Source organism: Simochromis diagramma, unplaced genomic scaffold, assembly GCF_900408965.1.
Source record: "Simochromis diagramma unplaced genomic scaffold, fSimDia1.1 OVJJ01000553.1, whole genome shotgun sequence".
Lineage (NCBI taxonomy): Eukaryota > Metazoa > Chordata > Actinopteri > Cichliformes > Cichlidae > Simochromis > Simochromis diagramma.
This window is the reverse complement of record NW_024387095.1, coordinates 3,177,696-3,198,672: the sequence shown is the minus strand read 5'-3', so window position 1 is coordinate 3,198,672 and position 20,977 is coordinate 3,177,696. Positions and strand designations below refer to the sequence as shown.

The 20,977-nt window shown below is 40.4% G+C and overlaps 1 protein-coding gene and 1 long non-coding RNA gene across 5 annotated transcripts in view; both read right to left on the bottom strand.

Annotated features, from left to right (window-relative positions):
* Window positions 1-20,977, bottom strand: part of LOC120742865 (carboxyl-terminal PDZ ligand of neuronal nitric oxide synthase protein-like) — a 228,495-nt gene that overhangs the window by 148,329 nt on the left and 59,189 nt on the right. For all 4 annotated transcript variants that reach the window (XM_040046334.1, XM_040046333.1, XM_040046335.1 and 1 more), the window contains exon 3: window positions 2,906-2,998. In XM_040046334.1, coding sequence (XP_039902268.1) covers window positions 2,906-2,998 — 93 coding nt within the window. The remainder of the gene's footprint in view (window positions 1-2,905; window positions 2,999-20,977) is intronic.
* On the bottom strand, window positions 5,314-15,333 carry LOC120742867. Its single transcript, XR_005697982.1, has 2 exons — window positions 12,820-15,333; window positions 5,314-12,434 (listed from the first exon to the last, which is right to left on the bottom strand). It is a non-coding gene; the product is annotated as an uncharacterized LOC120742867 (long non-coding RNA).

Genomic DNA, 20,977 nt, shown 5'->3' with positions numbered 1-20,977 from the left:
ACTGCTATATTTTTATGTTCTTATATTTATGTTCTGTATATATTTTAATGACTATAGGATGATCATCATCTCTGATTGGAGGAGGTGCCTCTCATAGGGATCATTTTGTGCAGAAAAAGAGTCACTTGACTGGAGGAACACCCCTTTTTATGTGACCACAGAGCCTAAAGCAGGATTTCCAGCTTAACAGAGAAAATCCATACGCACTGGTGATGCATGTCATCTCCAGTGAGGTTTTAGGTTTTGTCAAGCTGCTAACGCAAAATAGCCTTATTATGAGTTATGAGCAAATATAATCAATTTATAATTGTTCTCCATCCATCTATTTTGTTCCACTTAACCGTGGCCAGGTCAGGTGGACATGGGGGCAGCAGCCTAAGCAGAGAAACCCAGACCTGTCTTTCCTCGGCCAACACCTAAAGCTTGTCCGGGTCAGCTGAGAGATATAATCTCTCCTGTGTGTCCTGGGTCTGCCCCAGTGTCACACCTCACCCAGGAGGCGCCCAGGAGAAATCCTTGTCAGATGCCCGAACTGGCTCCTTTTGATGTGGAGGAGCAGCAGCTCTTTTCTGAGCCCCTCCCAGATTGCCAAACTCCTCACCCCATCTCTAAGGGAGAGACCAGCCACCCCCTGGAGAAAGCTCATTTGCACCATTTGTATCCATAAACCTGTTCTTTTGGTCACTACCCAGAGCTTGTGACCATAGGTGCAGGTAGGGACGTTGATCGACTGGTAAACTGAGAGCTTTGCTTTTACACGCAGCTCTCTCTTTACCATGACGGACCGGTACATCGTCACAGCAGCATCACTGCAGCTGCAGCTGCTAGTTGTTAGTAAATGGCAAATTATCTACAGAAGCCCACAGTTTTTATTTAACCTCCTAGGACCTGGCGTCCACATATGTAGACATCACATTTTGGGTTATTTAGACCAAAATACTCAATTTTGCTCTACAAGGGCCTGATATCCACTTACAAGGACATTATACTGCCACTGTTCTATCAAAATTTTAAATGAATATCCTCATATGTGGCTCTTATTTTTCTTAAAAACAAAAATAAGGTAAAAAAAAAAATCTGTTAATTCTTTGTTTTTACATTCATTGGGCCCCAATATGCCCAAATAGCAAAAAGAAATTAAAAATGCATGCCATGGAAGATTTTGGGTCTTAGGAGTTTAAGGAGGTAAGCATGCTTTTTAATACTTCTTCAATACACACCCTAAAAAGGTAAAATGTACTTCAGATGCTTTTTAATACCAAAACTTTGTAAACATGACAGTAATTTTCCCTTGAAATTACAGCAGGTACTGTAGCTAGCAACCTATATTCTTTCAGAGCTGATGGGGGCAGGATATCACCCCTCCAGAAGTGGGTATAGTAGTACTTCCCATTCACGTCAGATGACCAAGGGGTGAAACTGATTTGCAAAAGGCAATATGAAAACATTGCAGTCGTGTTTTTCAGTACAAAGTATCATCCTTCTTGTGTTGTCCTGAAATAATAGAGTTTATCTTTGAGTACATAGGATAATCTTTTTCTTTTGGTATTGAACCGAGCATCAAGCATCTTGAAATTCTCCTGGTCCTGGCACTAAGTACTATATTTCTGAAATCAGATATCTGGTGACAGCCCTATAATCTACACCATTTAAAGCGTGCAAGACTGGATTAAGCTCATCGATCATCATCGTCTTTATTCCCTCCATTCGCTGAGTCGACCGCAAAGCCTGTCCCGTCATCCTCAGCTCACTTGGAAACACAGATTCCTCTCCAGTGTCAGTTCAACTTTTTCAAGCTTTCTTCTTGCTCTTTCCTCATCTTTTAATTCATGATTTCTACTCTGCTAATGGTTCTGATCCCCATCAAGCACTTTATTCTCTTTAGTAGTCCTTCCGTTGTCACACATGTTCTCTAAGAGGACTGGTCGTCACCTTCTGCTACAAACAAAGACACAGGAAATTAAACAGCTCTTTAGAAAGTGACTAACCCAACATTGTTAGAGTTCTGTCACATGTTTCTTATAACTACAGATGATATCTCAACAGCCACAAAGACAGAGCCATGATTCAGTGTGCCGAGACTGTTGACAGATACACATTAGGGGCCAGACATACTGATTTTGTGCCAACAAAAAGCCTCTTTAAGTGTTAAAACACAATTGCTGGGAATTTACAGGGTGACAGAGAAAGCAAAGTGAAAATATATACAGAGGTGAAAAGAAAATTGTATTTTTTTATGCCTTTAGTATAGTAAATACCTGCAGTATTATATGAAATGCAGGAAAAGTAGCTTAAAAAAACCCCAAACACAACACTTTTTTTCCTTTTTCATGTTTAGTTTAATTTCGGAGCATTTTCTTGTGTTCAAATTACAAGAAACATGTATGCCTGTGAAGTTAGGAGAATACTTGCTCTTGCTGCAACGCTGCACGTTTTGTGCTGCCCTTGGTAAACTCATTGCAAGGCAAAGGCTGCACTTGTGTTTATAAAGTGAGGCACTGTTAGCAGATTATCCACACAGCTTTCCATTTCCATCAGTACATTTCCTTTGCCCAAGTGGCATCTCACTTGGAAAAAAAGTAGCCCTAAACTGCTAGAGTCAACGGCCACCTTTAACCACTCTGTAAGCATCGGTGAATGTTGTGGGCTAATAGAGCTGGCTGTCATCTGCAGCACTATCAAGGATCGACGTGGCCGATGACAGAGGTGGTCAACGCGCAACCATAAAGCACACGTATGAACCAAAAAAAAAACATCAATGTTTTTACACCAAGACATTTTATATGATGTTTTACTGATCCGTTCAAAAGGTCTACGATGCGGGTGACAACAATTCAGTACAAAACAGTACAAAGTAGTACAAAAGATGCTTTTAATTTGCAATTTATAAAAAAAGTTCACTCACTTTCTTCTTTTTCCTCAAGGTGATTTTCACGCCATCTACAGACACCACGATGTGGACTTTTTTCTTCTTGATGTTTTTGACCTTGAACTCATACTGCAGAGAGAAGACAGGCAAAGCGATATTAATTTTTTGGAAAATTAAAGGTAGACGTGGGATGTGTGTGTGTGTGTGTGTGTGTGTGTGTGTGTGTGTGTGTGTGTGTGTGTGTGTGTGTGTGTGTGTGTGTGTGTGTGTTGGGGGGGGGGGGGGGGCACCTGTTGAATCATGTCCTGGGGCAGTGATAAAAAAAATTAAACCAAACAGGGAAGAAATATCAAATGACAACATTGGCGCATGTCTGACAGTAACTTTTAGATGGTTTGATCTAAAAGTTGAGTTAAAGCTGCTGTGATTTCAGAACTATATTAGAGTTATAACACCGGTGTAACATGCAGCTGAAGGTACAGAGGTGATACTTCCACTCAACCAAAACCTCTGCACATAAAAACCCTACAAGCGTCTGTTGTCAAGGCTTGCTCAACAGTCTTACATATGTATCAAAGCAAAGTACTGTTAAAAAAATTACATTGACATCTTGCTAGTTAATGGCAGCAGCAGTAGAGAACTGAGGTTCAGTTTGTACAGACCGAGCACGGTGTGAAAAGACGACACGGAAAATTTTTTGGATGCAAATTTGTTATGCAACATATATATACACATTAAGGGTTTCATCCATCCATCCATTCGCTTCCGCTTATCCTGGAGCCTATCCCAGCTGTCATAGGGCGAGAGGCAGGGTACACCCTGGACAGGTCGCCAGTCTGTCGCAGGGCTAACACACAGGAACAGACAACCATTCGCACTCACATTCACTCACACATTCACACCTAGTGGCAATTTGGATTATCCAATTAACCTATCCCCACAAGCTGCATGTCTTTGGACGGTGGGAGGAAGCCGGAGTACCCGGAGGGAACCCACGCAAACACGGGGAGAACATGCAAACTCCACACAGAAAGACCCCGGCCTGATGTTGGAATTGAACTCAGGACCTTCTTGCTGTGCGGCAACAGTGCTAACCACCGTGCCACCGTGCTGCCTATTCAATTTTGTGAAAAATATATTTTCAGATAGACAGAGCACACTGTTGAAAAAATTCAAGCCAACATCATTTCTAATGGTTTGATCTAAAAGTTGTGTAGGCTCTGTGTAGGTAGGTATGAGCACCATGGTGATGCATGTCATCTCCAAGTCGAGATGTGTGTGTGCCCCAACAATATATGTTCATCTATCATAAGCCATATAATTGTCCCAATACTAAATGATGGTACTACTACAGACTTCTGCTAAAGCAGCTCATTCTTTGTTCATAACACAAAGAGCATATTTGCATCCACTCATATTGCACTTGCCACAAACCAAGCAGGCAGTCAAACTATGAATAAAACCAGCTTCACTGTGTCTTCATAAACACACTTGAAAAATTTGAATAAGCATCGTGCCAGCTTTTGCAAACTTGATCAGCCCTACAATAACAAACTTCTGTGGTTAATTTAAAAACATTCTGGTTTCTATGTTAGAAGTACCAGAAAGAATTAGATAAAGAAAGCTTGAATGAACATGAAATTATTTGAGCAAAGACACCTGACAATGACCAAGATTTGTTGCAGAAAAAGGGCAATCCCAGCTGAGTGAATATAAGATGATGGGCAGACTCCTGCTATGCTAAAGTCAATTTATACCCCATAAATCAAGCTGAGACAGCTTCCATGGTCTCTGCTGCCTTTAATGGAGCTGTGAGCGGTGTCAAAAAACAACCCTGCAGGAGGCACCCACAGTCAATAGTGTATGGAGCCACACTGTTTGCCTATCAAATACAGAGCAGGGCTAAAAAAAAATAATCCTGGATCAAGTGACTTTTGTGTTAATATAGGGATCTTGCAAACTGACATGCAGCCGAGTGATGCCTAAATCCCTGAGTTATATAGCACCACCTGAAAGGTGACAAGAGACACACCTCTATGTCTACTTCTGGCCATCAGCCATCATCAGAGAAATGACTGAGGTTAGATTAGGTACAATCCTACCATGCTGTGAGACGCTTATGGAAGACCCACTCAGTGAATCAAAGAAAGACATCAGAACATTGGGGTGCATATAAAAACAGCAAAGCGAGCACTCTGGTCTAAATAAAGCACAACTTATTGATGAGTTCTGAATCAATGAGCCTTGGTTACCCATGAGACAGTAGCTGGTTCACCACTGCTCCTTCCTTGGACAACTTTTGATAGATGCTGACCACTGCAGACTGGGAACACCCCACAGGAGCTGCATTTTTGGAAATATTCAAGTGACGTCAGTGTATGTGCAAATAATCCCTGACCAAATACTCTCTCAGTCTGGCTTCAGACTGCTCGAAACGCTTTTTATATCTATATCGTAAATTCAGTCATCTCGGGGACAGCTCTGGCTCCAAGCAGATGGTCCACCCAGATGCTATCTATGAGGGACAGCCAATCAGAAGAGCATGGGGTTTGGGTTTTTTTATTATTATTATTTGTTTGCTTTTATGTGTTGCACCAAGGCCCAGTATAAGAAAAATAATGATATAATGTTAAATGGTTACTACATGCACAGTTATGTATTGCAATTCAAGTCATTCAAGTCCAATTAATAGCTTGAAATGGTACAAAGGTAAGTGGTGAAGGTTACCCAAAACAAAAAAATAATGTACATTTCAGAATTATATAAAAAGGCCTTTCTCCAGGGAACACAAAATGGGTTCACAATTTAAAGGAGGTTGATCAAGCCTTGAAAGCTGCTGCTAATAATTCCTCCAGGTGTTCCAACTTTTCTGGATTACTTACAACCCCATCTGTCTGCATAAAACCAGTGTTGGAACACATTATGGTACCATACCCTCGTGAGCATCAGTTTAACAGTACTGTACTGCAAAAAGTAGTGTGTTGCTACAAAAATGGCGAGAATAAGGCAATTAACAATGGAAGAGAGAAAGACCATCATAACACTTAAAAGTTTAGGTCTTTCCTACAGAGAAATTGTAAAGAAAGTCAGGGTGTCAGTGAGTACAGTTTCCTTCACCATCGAAAGGCATTCAGAAACTGGGGAAATTTTGACAGCGAGAGGTCTGACAGACCCAAAGCCATAAATAAAACAGTGGACAAGTTTCTGAGAGTCGCTTGCATGATAGGCAGCTCACAGGACAACAGCTTCAAGCACAGCTTAATATTGGTCGTAGTAAGCAAGTCTCAGCTTCAACTCTGAAGAGAAAACTTCGAGCTGCACGTTTGACAGGAATAGTTGCAGCAAGAAAGCCAGGCATCAGAATAAGACAAAGAGGCTTGGCTGGTCCATGAACCACTGCTACTGGTATTATGGAGTGATTTATCCAAATTCAGTAAATCACGCAGGATCTTTATATGCTGTCAAGTAGGTGAATGGATGGTTCCACAGTGTGTGGCATCAACTGTCAAACATAGAGGAGGAAGTGTGATGGTCTGGGACTGTTATGCTGGATCCAGAATCGGTGACTTGTACAGAGTGAGAGGCACCCTGAACCAAAATGGCTACCACAGCATTCTTCAGCGCCACGCACTACCCTCCGGTATGCACCTAGTTGGTCAGGGGTTCATCCTACAGCAAAATAATGACCTAAAACATAAGTCCAAGCTATACCAGAACTACCTCAGGAAAAAAGAACAAGATGGTAAGCTTCAAAACATGGAGTGACCAGCACAGTCTCCAGCCTTAAACCCCATCAAGCTGGTCTGGGATGAACTAGACAGAAGAGTGAAAGCAAAGCGACCTACAAGTGCCACATTTACGGGAACTTCTGCAACAGATATGGGAAGAACTTTATGAAGAATTTTGATTTCTATTGTAGAAAGAATGCCGCAGGTGTGTTCAGCTGTTATATCTCCCAAACGTGGCTACTTTGATGAGTCAAAAGTTTAGAAGACACTTTGGCCTATAAATTTGGTCTATGATTTCTTTTTTAACTCCAATTGCTTATTTGTATTATGCTTTCATTTCAGAGTGCAATGAGACATTAAACTGCGTAATTCCCAATGAAAAAAAGGAAAAATTAGGGTGTTCTAAAACTTTTGAACAGTAGTGTATATATACAGTACATTTATGTTACAGAGGTTTTTGTCAATGATTTGTCACAACTTTGGCTCGTATGAGATCACAAAGTGAAATAAAAATAATGACATTTAAAATCTCTGGCCACATGCTGACAAGGTGACTTCTTGTGTTATGAATTTTTTACGTCTGTATAATGAAGGAGCTGATAGAATGCAGAAAAAGCTCCCTGTCAGCATCAGTTTGAAAAAGCAAGAAGCTTTAAGAAAGCTTTGAAGAAACCCAATCAGCTCCTTACTGGCTGTCAGTGCACAAAAAGTGCCAGAGCTGTTTGCCAAGAGATCACATTTCCCATCTCAATGCAGTTCGCGACCAATTATGTGTAAATGTGCTCAAACTAGTGAGTTGTTGATTGTCAATTAGTGAGTCAACAGAAAATTACTGTGCAACAATCTCATAAGTTTTAAGTAATTTATTATGGAAAAGACACCAAATACACTTTTAGGTTCCAGCGTCGCCTAATTGCTAATGTTTTGAGAGGCAATTTTCTACAATTAAGTGTACAAGGCTCATTAAAATGAGGACATATTAAGCAAGGAGAAAAAACAATAGAGCAGAAATGATAATGTTTTCCACAGTGCTTGACTTTTGTAAGCAGTTACAGTCTATATACTGCAGAGGAGGACCCAACTGTTCAGACAAGAGGGTTACTGTAAGGGTTCTGAATCTGTCCAGATGTCTGCTGATGTTGCTGTATCAATTTTAAATTCACTTTTAGACATCTAGTGCATTAGTTACACTCGCTTGTCCTTGGGTTTGAATTTAAGGAAATGCTTTTTGTTGACACAGAGACACAAACAACCAAGCTCGCACTGATTTTGCAAGAAACCAGTTTTAATTGCCGCAGTCCAATATGAATAATCCCTTGACAATACAAAATTAAGCTAATTCCATTTTACTGATCCTATTAGCAATATAGATGTATGATGTTTAAGCTGCTTCAGACTGTATATAGTTATTGCAGACAATGCAAGCTGCTTTGCAACCCACCTACACCCCAGCTACTTCTGAGATGCCATTTCTGACTTCAGTGTCATGTCTTTTGTCACTAATATGTGGTCTGTTCTGCTAATGATGATTAACATCTTATTGAGACACAACTATGGTCTTTTTCATTTTAAACATGCTGGGGTAATTCCGTTACTCATAAAGTCTAACATCGATGCCAGTTCTGCTAGCAACTATTTCAAATGTGTTACTGATTATGAACTGAAACAAAAGATTAAAATAACCAATCAGATGCACGGCAATAGACCAACACACAGTTCACAACTGAGGTCAAGTAACAGCAGTTACCAAGAGTGTTCAATGATCTTAGCAGGCTAGAAAAGAGGCCAGTTATTCAGACTGAGATCACTACACTGCTTGTCTATCTTCTATTAAACAACACAGAATAACACAGATGCTGACCAGCACTGGTTAACCAGGCAGGCCTCCATCTGCATGTGAGCACACACACACACAAGCTGCTTCAGACTGTATATAGTTATTGCAGACAATGCAAGCTGCTTTGCAACCCACCTACACCCCAGCTACTTCTTAGATGCCATTTCTGACTTCAGTGTCATGTCTTTTGTCACTAATATGTGGTCTGTTCTGCGAGAGGCTCTCTAACCCTGTAAAGTTTGAACCAACAGGCATGACATTTTTGACAAAAAAAATTCAAACCTTTTGAAACTGGAGTGTTTATTAAACCATTTTAAGAACTTTAATATCAACTTGGATATATGACTTTCATCAAATATAAAACACCTGGCGTTAAAGGATTAAGTTATCACTGTATGCATATGGAGAGGTGAGGAGGTCCAAGAGTAGAGTCTTCCAAGCAATTGGAATAACAGTCCTACTTTAACTAAGGAGGTCATAAAAAGAGATCTTGCGCTTGTATAAAGCCAAGCGCAATACAGGCTTGAGCTATTTTCAAGAATGAAATGCAAAAAATGTCAGAGGACTCGGACTTCTGCATTGTACAAACTTGGCTTTTCTGGTATCTAGCACAATTGAAGAGACGCTTGTCCACTTCAGTTGTCTTCCCATTTCAGGAAATACTGTTTGAGCTGGAGCAGCGGTCCCCAACCACCGGTTCGTGAGTCTGTTGGTACCGGGCTGCAAGAGTTGAGGCTCGGGTGTGAAATTTATGGTTTTTATGTTTTTTATCATTATTTTTTTTAACGTTTTTATTGTTGACTCGGTTTCCTAGGGTCTTTTCTTGTGTATTATGAATGATATATATATATATATATATATATATATATATATTTTGGTACCGGTACTGCTTTAATTTTGTTGCATCTATCCGCGACACCTTAAAGGCCGGTCTGTGAAAATATTGTCAGACATAAACCGGTCCGTGGAGCAAAAAAGGTTGGGGACTGCTGAGCTAGAAGAACCGGAGGTAGCACATTTGATGCTTGCTGTGAATTCAGTGATCTTATTAATTGGGGTAGTTTCACACGGGTAAAATGACACAGACTCTGTACTAGGGATGATGTCAAACTGTGCCTTTTTTTCGCTGCCCTTTTATGCTTTTTTCACAGTGAGGTTAATGCATTTGGTTAACAACCCTAAATATAAAGAATACTTAGACGCAAAGCTCTGCATTCAACAATCTGTTGATACCTTCAAGAAAATTCGAAAACCTCCACAATATTCCCTACATATAATCTGGGAAAACACTTCAACTATTCAATATGGTCAAGTTCCAAAGTCTATAAATGTTTACGTGTCAGTGTTATTGGTGGTTTTATGGTCATGTTGTCATCCATTGTAATGTTGACTGTGCTGTAGATGCGAGATTTAAACGTTGGAGCGGCTGATCGATGGCACGATTGACCTCCACAGAGATGATTACAGCAGCAATTTAACAGATTTTTCATGCAGGGTTTGACTGGCCAAGTGCATGCAGTAAACTATGACAGGAACACTTCTCGCTAATAAGCCTGTCTATTCCTGTCTGTTATGGCCCTGTCGCTAAATCCATATTACCTACCACACACACTCCCTAGTGCTTACAGCTTCCATTTCAAGAGGCAGTAGCAATACTATAAATCACATCGCTGCTGCATCTATCTGTAAAATATGAGAAAATGAATGCAAGCAATTAAAAAACTTGCAGCACAGAAACGGCTGTATTTGAGAAATTGCACAAGCATTCATTTTACAGTCCCAACAGCACAGCTATACAAGACAAGGTTAGAATGAGCACAGATAACGGTTTGTAGTGCCGCTCAGGTTGTTGAGGATTGTCTGAAATGTGTCTGCTGGGTAACCCTCCTAAATTCACACCTAAAATGATATCAATGTTGTCACTTAGATTGCAGCCAAAATGACTGTTTGCATTAGAAAGCATGAAGAAAAACCTATTAGAAAACCATGAGCTTCTTGATTTAATAGTACACCAAGCTAACAGTTTAGCCTTCTGTTATTCAGTGTTAAATCGATAAAATTGAATTTTTTTTTAGATGTCAGCATCCTGTAGTTTTATTCGATCTCAGTTTTTACTAAACCTCATCAACAAGTGAAAAGCAAAGTCAAACAAAGTGCAAAGCACATACTTCCCAAATGTGCCATGAATGTAGTTCTTTCTTTGTAGTTCTAAGCTTCGTGAGTTAATCCGCTACCCTTCAAGTCTCCTGTGGACTTTCTAGTGCTTTAGTTAGGTGGTGGCATCCAGCATTACTGTTATTATTACAGGCAAAGCAAAGGACACAGAAGTATCTGACAGGACAGCAGCATTTGACATCCTGAGATAAGAATCTGTTCGCTGTACTTCCTGTTTAAATGTTATGATTTTAAAAAAATCCTAAGTAAGCTGGGTTAACAACATCAGAAACTTTCTGTTGTATTAGGATTTTGAAGATGCTCCCATCATGCAATGTTTCTTTTTCCTCTCACATCATCAACTTAGGTATCATCTTTTGGTCACGTGAGAACTCTTTGTTGAGTCCATATGTCTCATGAAATAGACTATCCATTGTAATGTTGACTGTATTGAGTGAGGAAGCCCAAGTTACCAGCGTTAAAGCTATTAAGTGAAAGCAAGAACCACTATTGTTATTACAAATGGTAATAAACACCAGAATTTCTTTTTTCCAACATAAACAACCTTGTCATGCTGAGTAGTGACATATATTAGTTCACATCTAAACCTACTGAAATGAAATGAATATTTGGGTCCATGAACAGGCTCATCTATCATGCAAACAAGTCCAACATTTCCAGGCACCATTTGCAGATAAGCAGGTTGTTAATTCCTAAAGGTTCCTTCTGTTCCCAGTATAATCCATCATTTTGGCATCAAAGACACAAACATGCACGTCTGCTGCCTGCAGATGCTTTTTTCACTGTGAAATTTAAGGCAGGGAATAATAATGATCAACAGAAAAGCAAGCTAATGACACAATTACATGTAAAATTACTCGTCATATAATGTAAGACATCTTGTCCTTTCCATGTCAGTAGTTATGTTAGAGTCAGTGAAACTGGGTTAAACAGCTCATCCACGTCTTCGTCGCTGCTTTTGTTAGGTGTAAGAATGATGTGCAAAATCCAGAACACCTTCGCATCTGCTGATGACAAACATCCAAACACTATAGCACTGTAGGAAGAGTTAACCCTCTGTGCACAGGAGTTTGAACTGGAGCTCCTGCTGTAACCACTCAGATGCATAAGGTTTAGCCAACTCTTAGACAAGCCCATCAATCATCATTCAATGCATATGCTTGTAAAGGTACCCCAGCATTATACTAAACTCAAAGGATTAGAGACTTTTTGTTTAATGTACAGGCTTAGTCTGGTAAACAGACATTTTGACCCAATTTTTGGTCCGAACTACAAGATTTTCATTATTCTAATCAGTGTCTTGCAGTGTCCAAATATAACCAGAAAGTCAAACAAAGCATGAGACTGAGAAGTTCAGGCAGCACACAAACACAGTGCAGATGCTACTTTGGCAGATCCTGCCCACCTTTGTTGGGAAATGGCACGCCTTAATGACGGTGGATAAGTTCAAAGACACTAAAGCAGCTATGACAGAATGAAGGGAACCTTAACAATATTAGGCAAGAGCTTTAATGATGTGGCTTCTCACTTAATTTATCAAGTGTCTGTACAGTATGACAGAATTTACAAGCCTAGGACACTATTCCAAAAACACTGAATTAGGAACTCCACCATGCTAAACAAGCTAGTTTGCTAGTATAAGCAAGAAACACACATTTCCATCCAAACGTGCTTGGATTCAGTTTCAAGACACAATAATCTTTCTGATCCTGTTTGTGACTCTTACACGCATGGCTCATTTACTGCTGATGATGATTAACAGCTTATTGAGGCACAACTATGGTCTTTTTCATTTTAAACATGGTATTTCCGTTACTCATAAAGTCTAATATCGATGCCAGTTCTGCTAGCAACTATTTCAAATGTGTTATTTATTATGAACTGAAACAAAAGATTAAAATAACCAATCAGATGCACGGCAATAGACCAACACACAGTTCACAACTGCGGTCAAGTAACAGCAGTTACCAAGAGTGTTCAATGATCTCAGCAGGCTAGAAAAGAGGCCAGTTATTCAGATAAAGGGTCCTAGTCTGCTGTTAAAAAAACTGAGTTTACTACACTGCTTGTCCATCTTCTATTAAACAACACAGAATAACACAGATGCTGACCAGCACTGATAGGTTAACCAGGCAGGCCTCCATCTGCATGTGAGCACACACACACACACACACACACACACACACACACACACACACACACACACACACACACTGTTCTAAGCCAATGCCATTCAAGCTCCGAGGTTTCTCCCTGGCCAATCACGAGTACACATCCATCTCAATGACATGGCTACTCTAGAGAAAGGAAAAAGGGCTACAGAGGGCTGTAAAGAATGAACCAGAGAGAGGAAAAACAAAAAGGGAGGACAAAAGGAGACAAAGACCTAAGAAGAGCAGAGTGAGGGGAAAGCAATAATAGAGTGACTTATTAAGTTTAATTAACAGCTCAGATCATTAAGCTCCTAATTACACAAACTGAAAGCCAAGGTTTCTTAAATATGCAAACTGTGGTGTTGTCATTAGGTGCTTAGTGAAGTAAAAAGCATATTTTGACCTTTGCACAGCATTTACTAAAATCAATATTTATCTCTATACATCTGTTCTATGAGCACTTACAATTTCGTGCTTAATCAGTTATACAGCCAATTGTACAAGAGTGGTTTTAGAGTTCGTGTCCCCCAGAACACTGGATCCACAACAGATAGCCAACATGGTACAGTCAATCTGATTGCCAACTATTGCCACACTATTCTCACAGGGAAATAAGTCGCCGTATGAACAGATTAGCATGTCTGATTTGGCGCTGATTTTATGTTGGATGCTCTTCCTGATCCAACTGTGCCATTTATCTGGGTTTTGGGGCCTGACTAGCTTATGACCCCTCCCCTGTGGCTGGGTTTGTTTCTCCTCCCAGTCTCAAACTGGTGATCTTTCTCCTGTAGAAATGTGCTTACTGCCAGCCACAGGTTAAATGCAGACCTGTCCACTTAAATTAGGTCTGATTTAACGCCAGTTAAGACTAGTCTGCACACAGTCAAGACAATATCTGTATTAACCTATCTAAGCAGTTGCTATTATTTCTGTTCTTTCTAGTAACTAAAAATGAATCTCCTTCATTAAGTGAATTCACAACTAAATACAAAAACAAAGTTTTATGAGAACGGGAGGTTCCTGAGCAGTTCTGATTACGGAACAACACCTTTGACATAAGGCTGACAAATCAAAAAGCTCACACAACAGTCAGCCATGAAAGCACTAAAGAAAGAAACCTTTTCTGTTATTGTTGAGGCATGCTGACATGTTGAGTGGGAGCTAGGGGAAATAAATAACAGGGGCAGATTGCAGTGGCAGTCAAGACTGGATATTAGTCATTGGGCATTGGACAGACGGTAGACACATCTGAGAAAAGGACTGTGCAATTCAATAAAGTTTATTTGAAAAAGCTGACAGTGTCCTCAATTCTGACCAAAACATAGGGAGCACAACATTTTGTGCAATTTTAAAGCTAAAATTGCTGAAACACTGCTGGTTTTCAGTGAATAGCCTATCAAAAAGATTCAATTCAATTTTATATAGTACAAAATGACAACAGTCCCCTCAAGGCACTTTTTCACTGTAAGGTAAAAGCCCTACAATAATAGAGTGAAAACCCCTATGAGCAAGGACTTGATGACAGTGTTAAGAAAAATCTCTGAGAAACATCCAGCAGAACCACGATCAGGAAGGAACAGGCGTGAGCAGTTGTAGGTGATGGGAGGAAGACGCGCTACACCCTTTGAGAACACACAGATCAGGTTGACTGTGTGCTTTTAATTTTGGCACTGGCAGCATTTCAGTATATAACATATTATGGTCACTTTTGAATTGAGTAACTACCTTCGTCTCTGCTATATGCAAAAGTTTAAAAAGTGAAGATCATACTGAACCTTTCCTTTTGCATACTATTACACCCTTAACTAAGAACCACCGATCAACAAGGGTTTGAAATTGCAGAAACAGAGGAAGAAAAGACCTCTAAGACTTTCCCTGAGGGAAAGCCCAAAGGACTAGCAGATGAAGAAAAGAGAAAACCAACAATCAGAGCTGTTAGAGGATGAGTGGAGCGTCTGCAGTTACAATGTAAAAGGTGCCATACTCTCTCTATTCGTCTCCACAGGAAGAAACTGGAGCACTCCCGCAGTGAGAAGCAGTACTTTCTTTAGCTCAGTTTTACCCCCTACTGCACTACAACCTAATACACACCACATTCTAGTTCTTGTTCTTGTCCACCATCTTATTATTTTATACTCTATGTTTCCACCAAGTTCTCTGAATATATCGCACATAAGCAAAACCCCAAAGAAGATGGGATAGGTTAGAGCCCCTGCACAACACTGATGTGGATAAGCGGTTTGTTTTGTTTGTTTCTGAAAGAATTTTTATCAATGCCAATATAAATAGTATTGATTCTAATTCATATCAGGACGACTTTTTCCATATCTTGGTATAAAAGACAGAAACATCGCTAGAATACAACCAGCTGACAGCCATTGAGTCGTGTGCACTGACAAAAACTCGGTCAAACCGATGGCACACTTTGGCAATCTATCAGCAGCTATATCCAAAACTTTAACAATCCCTCTGAGAGTGACTACAGGGAGTGCAGAATTATTAGGCAAATGAGTATTTTGTCCACATCATCCTCTTCATGCATGTTGTCTTACTCCAAGCTGTATAGGCTCGAAAGCCTACTACCAATTAAGCATATTAGGTGATGTGCATCTCTGTAATGAGAAGGGGTGTGGTCTAATGACATCAACACCCTATATCAGGTGTGCATAATTATTAGGCAACTTCCTTTCCTTTGGCAAAATGGGTCAAAAGAAGGACTTGACAGGCTCAGAAAAGTCAAAAATAGTGAGATATCTTGCAGAGGGATGCAGCAGTCTCAAAATTGCAAAGCTTCTGAAGCGTGATCATCGAACAATCAAGCGTTTCATTCAAAATAGTCAACAGGGTCGCAAGAAGCGTGTGGAAAAACCAAGGCGCAAAATAACTGCCCATGAACTGAGAAAAGTCAAGCGTGCAGCTGCCAAGATGCCACTTGCCACCAGTTTGGCCATATTTCAGAGCTGCAACATCACTGGAGTGCCCAAAAGCACAAGGTGTGCAATACTCAGAGACATGGCCAAGGTAAGAAAGGCTGAAAGACGACCACCACTGAACAAGACACACAAGCTGAAACGTCAAGACTGGGCCAAGAAATATCTCAAGACTGGTTTTTCTAAGGTTTTATGGACTGATGAAATGAGAGTGAGTCTTGATGGGCCAGATGGATGGGCCCGTGGCTGGATTGGTAAAGGGCAGAGAGCTCCAGTCCGACTCAGACGCCAGCAAGGTGGAGGTGGAGTACTGGTTTGGGCTGGTATCATCAAAGATGAGCTTGTGGGGCCTTTTCGGGTTGAGGATGGAGTCAAGCTCAACTCCCAGTCCTACTGCCAGTTTCTGGAAGACACCTTCTTCAAGCAGTGGTACAGGAAGAAGTCTGCATCCTTCAAGAAAAACATGATTTTCATGCAGGACAATGCTCCATCACACGCGTCCAAGTACTCCACAGCGTGGCTGGCAAGAAAGGGTATAAAAGAAGAAAAACTAATGACATGGCCTCCTTGTTCACCTGATCTGAACCCCATTGAGAACCTGTGGTCCATCATCAAATGTGAGATTTACAAGGAGGGAAAACAGTACACCTCTCTGAACAGTGTCTGGGAGGCTGTGGTTGCTGCTGCACGCAATGTTGATGGTGAACAGATCAAAACACTGACAGAATCCATGGATGGCAGGCTTTTGAGTGTCCTTGCAAAGAAAGGTGGCTATATTGGTCGCGGATTTGTTTTTGTTTTGTTTTTGAATGTCAGAAATGTATATTTGTGAATGTGGAGATGTTATATTGGTTTCACTGGTAAAAAATAAATAATTGAAATGGGTATATATTTGTTTTTTGTTAAGTTGCCTAATAATTATGCACAGTAATAGTCACCTGCACACACAGATATCCCCCTAAAATAGCTAAAACTAAAAACAAACTAAAAACTACTTCCAAAAACATTCAGCTTTGATATTAATGAGTTTTTTGGGTTCATTGAGAACATGGTTGTTGTTCAGTAATAAAATTATTCCTCAAAAATACAACTTGCCTAATAATTCTGCACTCCCTGTAAAGTCAGTCTAAGTCACAATGCGCCTGTTTGTAGAAAGGTTGCCTCATAAAGTGGTTGTGCAACACCCTTCAGCTCTGGGCAACCATTTAGTCATCAGAAGTTGCAATTGGTTGAGGAACGTGAACAAATTCATTACAATTACCAGGCAGCCCTCAAGTGTGTCCAGTGTCGGATGCTTTTTGCGGTTGAGCCAATTTAATGTAAGTTTGCTTGGCCGATGTTATCTCAGGCTGGAGGGGCATGAGATTAGCACTCTTGTTCATACTATTTTCATTTATCTAATAAATCTTGATATTTGGTGTCCTTGTATTGATACTTAAAATATGTCAATACTATGCAATATCGATGTTTTTCCCCACCCCACTGATAGTTAAGGTAAGTATCACCTGTGTAGCTACTACGTACTAGCTGGTATGACACTGATGCAACTTTAACAAAAGAGTCAAGACGTATAGGCATCAAGGAAGGCAAAGCAGACTATTAATTTCACACGTGAACAATGTTTAAGAAAAAGGAACAACAAGGCCTACAAATCAGGTCGGCCAGATCTTCGTGAGGTAAAAACACAGAGCACTACTCATTTTCTGGTTCGCAGAAATGTTCACTAAAGCATTCCAGCAAAAGTCAGAGCTACGAAACCAGAGATGTGAGCGACTGCAAAGTTCCACTGGAGAACACGGGAGGGAAAAAAATCAGATTCAATTACGAGGTTTTCCTGCCAGCGAAGCAACAGACAGGATTGTGCATCCACTCATCTGTGAAGAGCTGCTGCATCTTCTGATTAGACCACAGTTCCCATGTCAACTCCCGAGGGATGTGTCTGTCTCAGTTTCTAACTGCACCAAATGCTTTTCACTTTCTTGTCAACCTCAGAAACCTCCCTTCCTCTCTCCCTTATTCACTGCAGAATAACCTAGTTGGATTCTGCTTTCTTTTAACCACCTATCTTAATCTTTTCACTCTCATTCCCACGGCCACTTTGATAGAGCAAGTAACCCCTTGTGTGCCCCATGATCATATATTTTCTCTCCTTTACTCCCTGGCTCCTCACACACCCTCTGTTATCTCCCTCCTCCCCCCCTCCCCATGCCTCCCGACTTCCCCTTTTCTCCACAGACCGGTGCCTGATTCAATCTCAAGCACTGTTGTTTATGAAAAGGCATTTCATTTTCCAAAACCATCTGTGTTTAAGATGCTGTGCAGGGTCCATCACGTCTCATCAATCTGAGTGACGCGGTAGTGTCTTTGAATCAAAGCCAAAATTTGCAATTGAATATATTTTGGCACATAATCACACACGCCCACACGAGTACAGAGCATTTAGCATATAAAAGGATGAGCGATATGCTGTTAAACTTTGGAAAGCCAATTTAAAAACCACATAATTGAAATGCCCCTTTCTGAACAGGACTGTAGCTTTCGACTGCGTCTTTGTGAGGTCTACAACAAACTTCCTGCCTTCAAAGAACTTCACGTGAACCTGACAACAACTGAATGTTTATTCGCAGTACACACTTTTAGTTTGCAAGTGGAGTTACATTTATGTAAAAGAAGACTAGAAAATCTATGTTTTGTCTGGAAGTAAGTTGCTGGAACAAGTTTCCCTAACTGGGGATAGCTGGATAGCAGGGCCTGAATTTTCAAGGATTCTTCCACTAGGATTGTGGACTGCAGTACTCCCTCTGAGAGACAATAAAACAGAAATGAAAAATAAAAGTATACTTCGATAACTCCTAAAGTAAACTTGGGAGGCTGTTGCTACACTTGATGGACCACCCAGGTAAAGTTTATCTGTAACGAACGCTTTGTGATATCAGTGAACTAACGTCTTGATGCATTCTCAATCATCCATGTAAGTAAATCTTCAAAGGTTGATTCTGTTCATCTGGACGTAGCATTTTGTGGGAAAAACGTTTCGTCACTCATCCAAGTAACTTCTTCAGTCTCAGCTGACTGCAGGTTTCCCCAATCTTATAAACAGTACATTTGCATAATGACTGAAACCAGCCCACTGGTCAGTTCCTTCATCATGATTATGTAAATTCTCATGACCATTGATCAACAACCACTGATCAAAGACCATGAGTACTATTCACAGAGTGTTGCGCTACAGACGCTACATCAAGATGAACAGAATCAACCTTTGGTTGGTTGATAATGCATGTATGCACAAAGTTAGCTCCATAGAGAAATTGATTTGCTGATTAACTGGGGAAGAACTTGATTAGCATTTATATCCCAACTATCACATTACACCATGTTCATGTTCGTAAACTATGGTTCCTTGTTAGTAAAATTATATAATTTTTGGTCCATATCACCCAGCCCTAACTGAAGCCTCATTGATGTTCCTTAGGTTGAATGGGAGTAAATCCTAGCAGCCTAGCTTCTAAATTCTGATGGAAAGAATACAAATAGAAGAGGAATAGTAAATGATTGTTCCCTTTGGTTTTGATATAAAAGAAAACTGCATTATTTGTGCATCCAGTCTGTTCCATTATCAGTGTATTTTGGCCACCATGCATAGCATAGTAAAGAACAAGAAACATCAAAAGAGCAAATGGCTGCGTTTGTGCCTCTGAGGATGTGACGCAATGAGTTGATTAAGTATCTCATCAGACTACAGGGACCTGTGGCTGCAGGCTCCTCTGAGGAGACAGCGTTAGTCACTGTACTCTGCATGAACACCTGTTCACTGAATCAATGCCAAAACGAGGCAGCTAGCCGTGTCCCTCATTCATCATTACCACATAAAAAGCAACATTTGTGACCGCATCCATTTACAAAGACATTTCAAAATCTGGTCTCCAAACCATCCGCAGTGTAACTTCTAAAAGTAACTTTAGATAAGATAAATTAGGCTTTCAAAGACTGTTTGCACAGGTTCCCGTTGTGTCCTATAGGAAACAAGGGAAATCTATTTTTCTGTCGACTGTCACAGCTTTAATGCATAGTTAAAGACTTTCTCCTCTCGCACTTTGTCACTGTCTCTCAACCTTGGATCCTTGTATCAGACTTTGCTGCCTCCTGCCTGGACGATGTCTTTTCTCTCTTTCCATCTGTTCCCTCTGAGGTCACGTATATCTTGCATAGATTTATGCACACAGCGAGATAAGCTTCAAAGACTATAGTTCCTAACATCTAAAGCATGAGAGATATTTTTCTAATAACAGAGGAAGAGATTCATATCAACCAGATCGTTCTGACTTGCTGCTTCAAATGTAAGATGATATATCAGAAGCAGTTCCTTAGAAACCGCTTCAGCTGGCTTCTCTTCAGTGTTACAGAGTGCTGCAGAACTGTTCAGTCAGTGGATTTATTGTGAAACTGATCAATACAGCCTTTGTTTGTGGGAAGAGGAATTGAAGATGTAACACCTTCCCAGATAAATGTGATGATGGATTCCAGGGGGCCACTTTACTATCAGAGGGGCACATGAAAGTGAGGCTAATGTCATTTTAGGTATTTTCAGCCGGCACATCAGTCTTTTATCATCAGCTTTGACATTTTCCCTATAATGTCGTCCTCCACCTACAGTCACAGGAGCAGAGGGAGGGAGGGAAAAGAGTTACAAAGGCTTTTCTTTGCTCTTATTGAACCATGTCAGAGGAGAAATCCCTCTCTTCCCCAAAAGGATAGTGAGACAAACTCAATTTAGGAGCTGTTGGTGGATCGACAAATCACTTCCAGTGCGCCTTCATTTTCAGCGCCGCGCTGCATAAAGACTCAAACTGCTAATGGCCCTCGTTGCTTAGAGAAATTACAGCTTGCTTTCATTCATAATAGATTTTATTTGATGATGAACCCGTCAAAAAGAAAGTGGAACCACTGATTATGTTAGGAGAGCCATAATTTTTAATGCACTGCCTTTTATAAGGAGGGCACTGCAGGCTGTTTAAAAAATGGGGGGAAAGATTAAAAAAAGACACCACGCTTTGAACCTTGATAGAAAAGCAAAGCCATGAGTGAACAATTTTCAAGAAAGACATTTGGGCAAGGTGACACACTAACATTTATAGCAGTCCATTTGTCCAGGTAATTAACGCCGTCACCTCACAGCACAACGGTTCTGGCTTTGAATCTTCTGCTCATTTTATTATCAAGGGCAGAAAATAAGACATGCTTTATAGTGCGTTAAATATCAGCGCAATTAGCACTAAATTGTG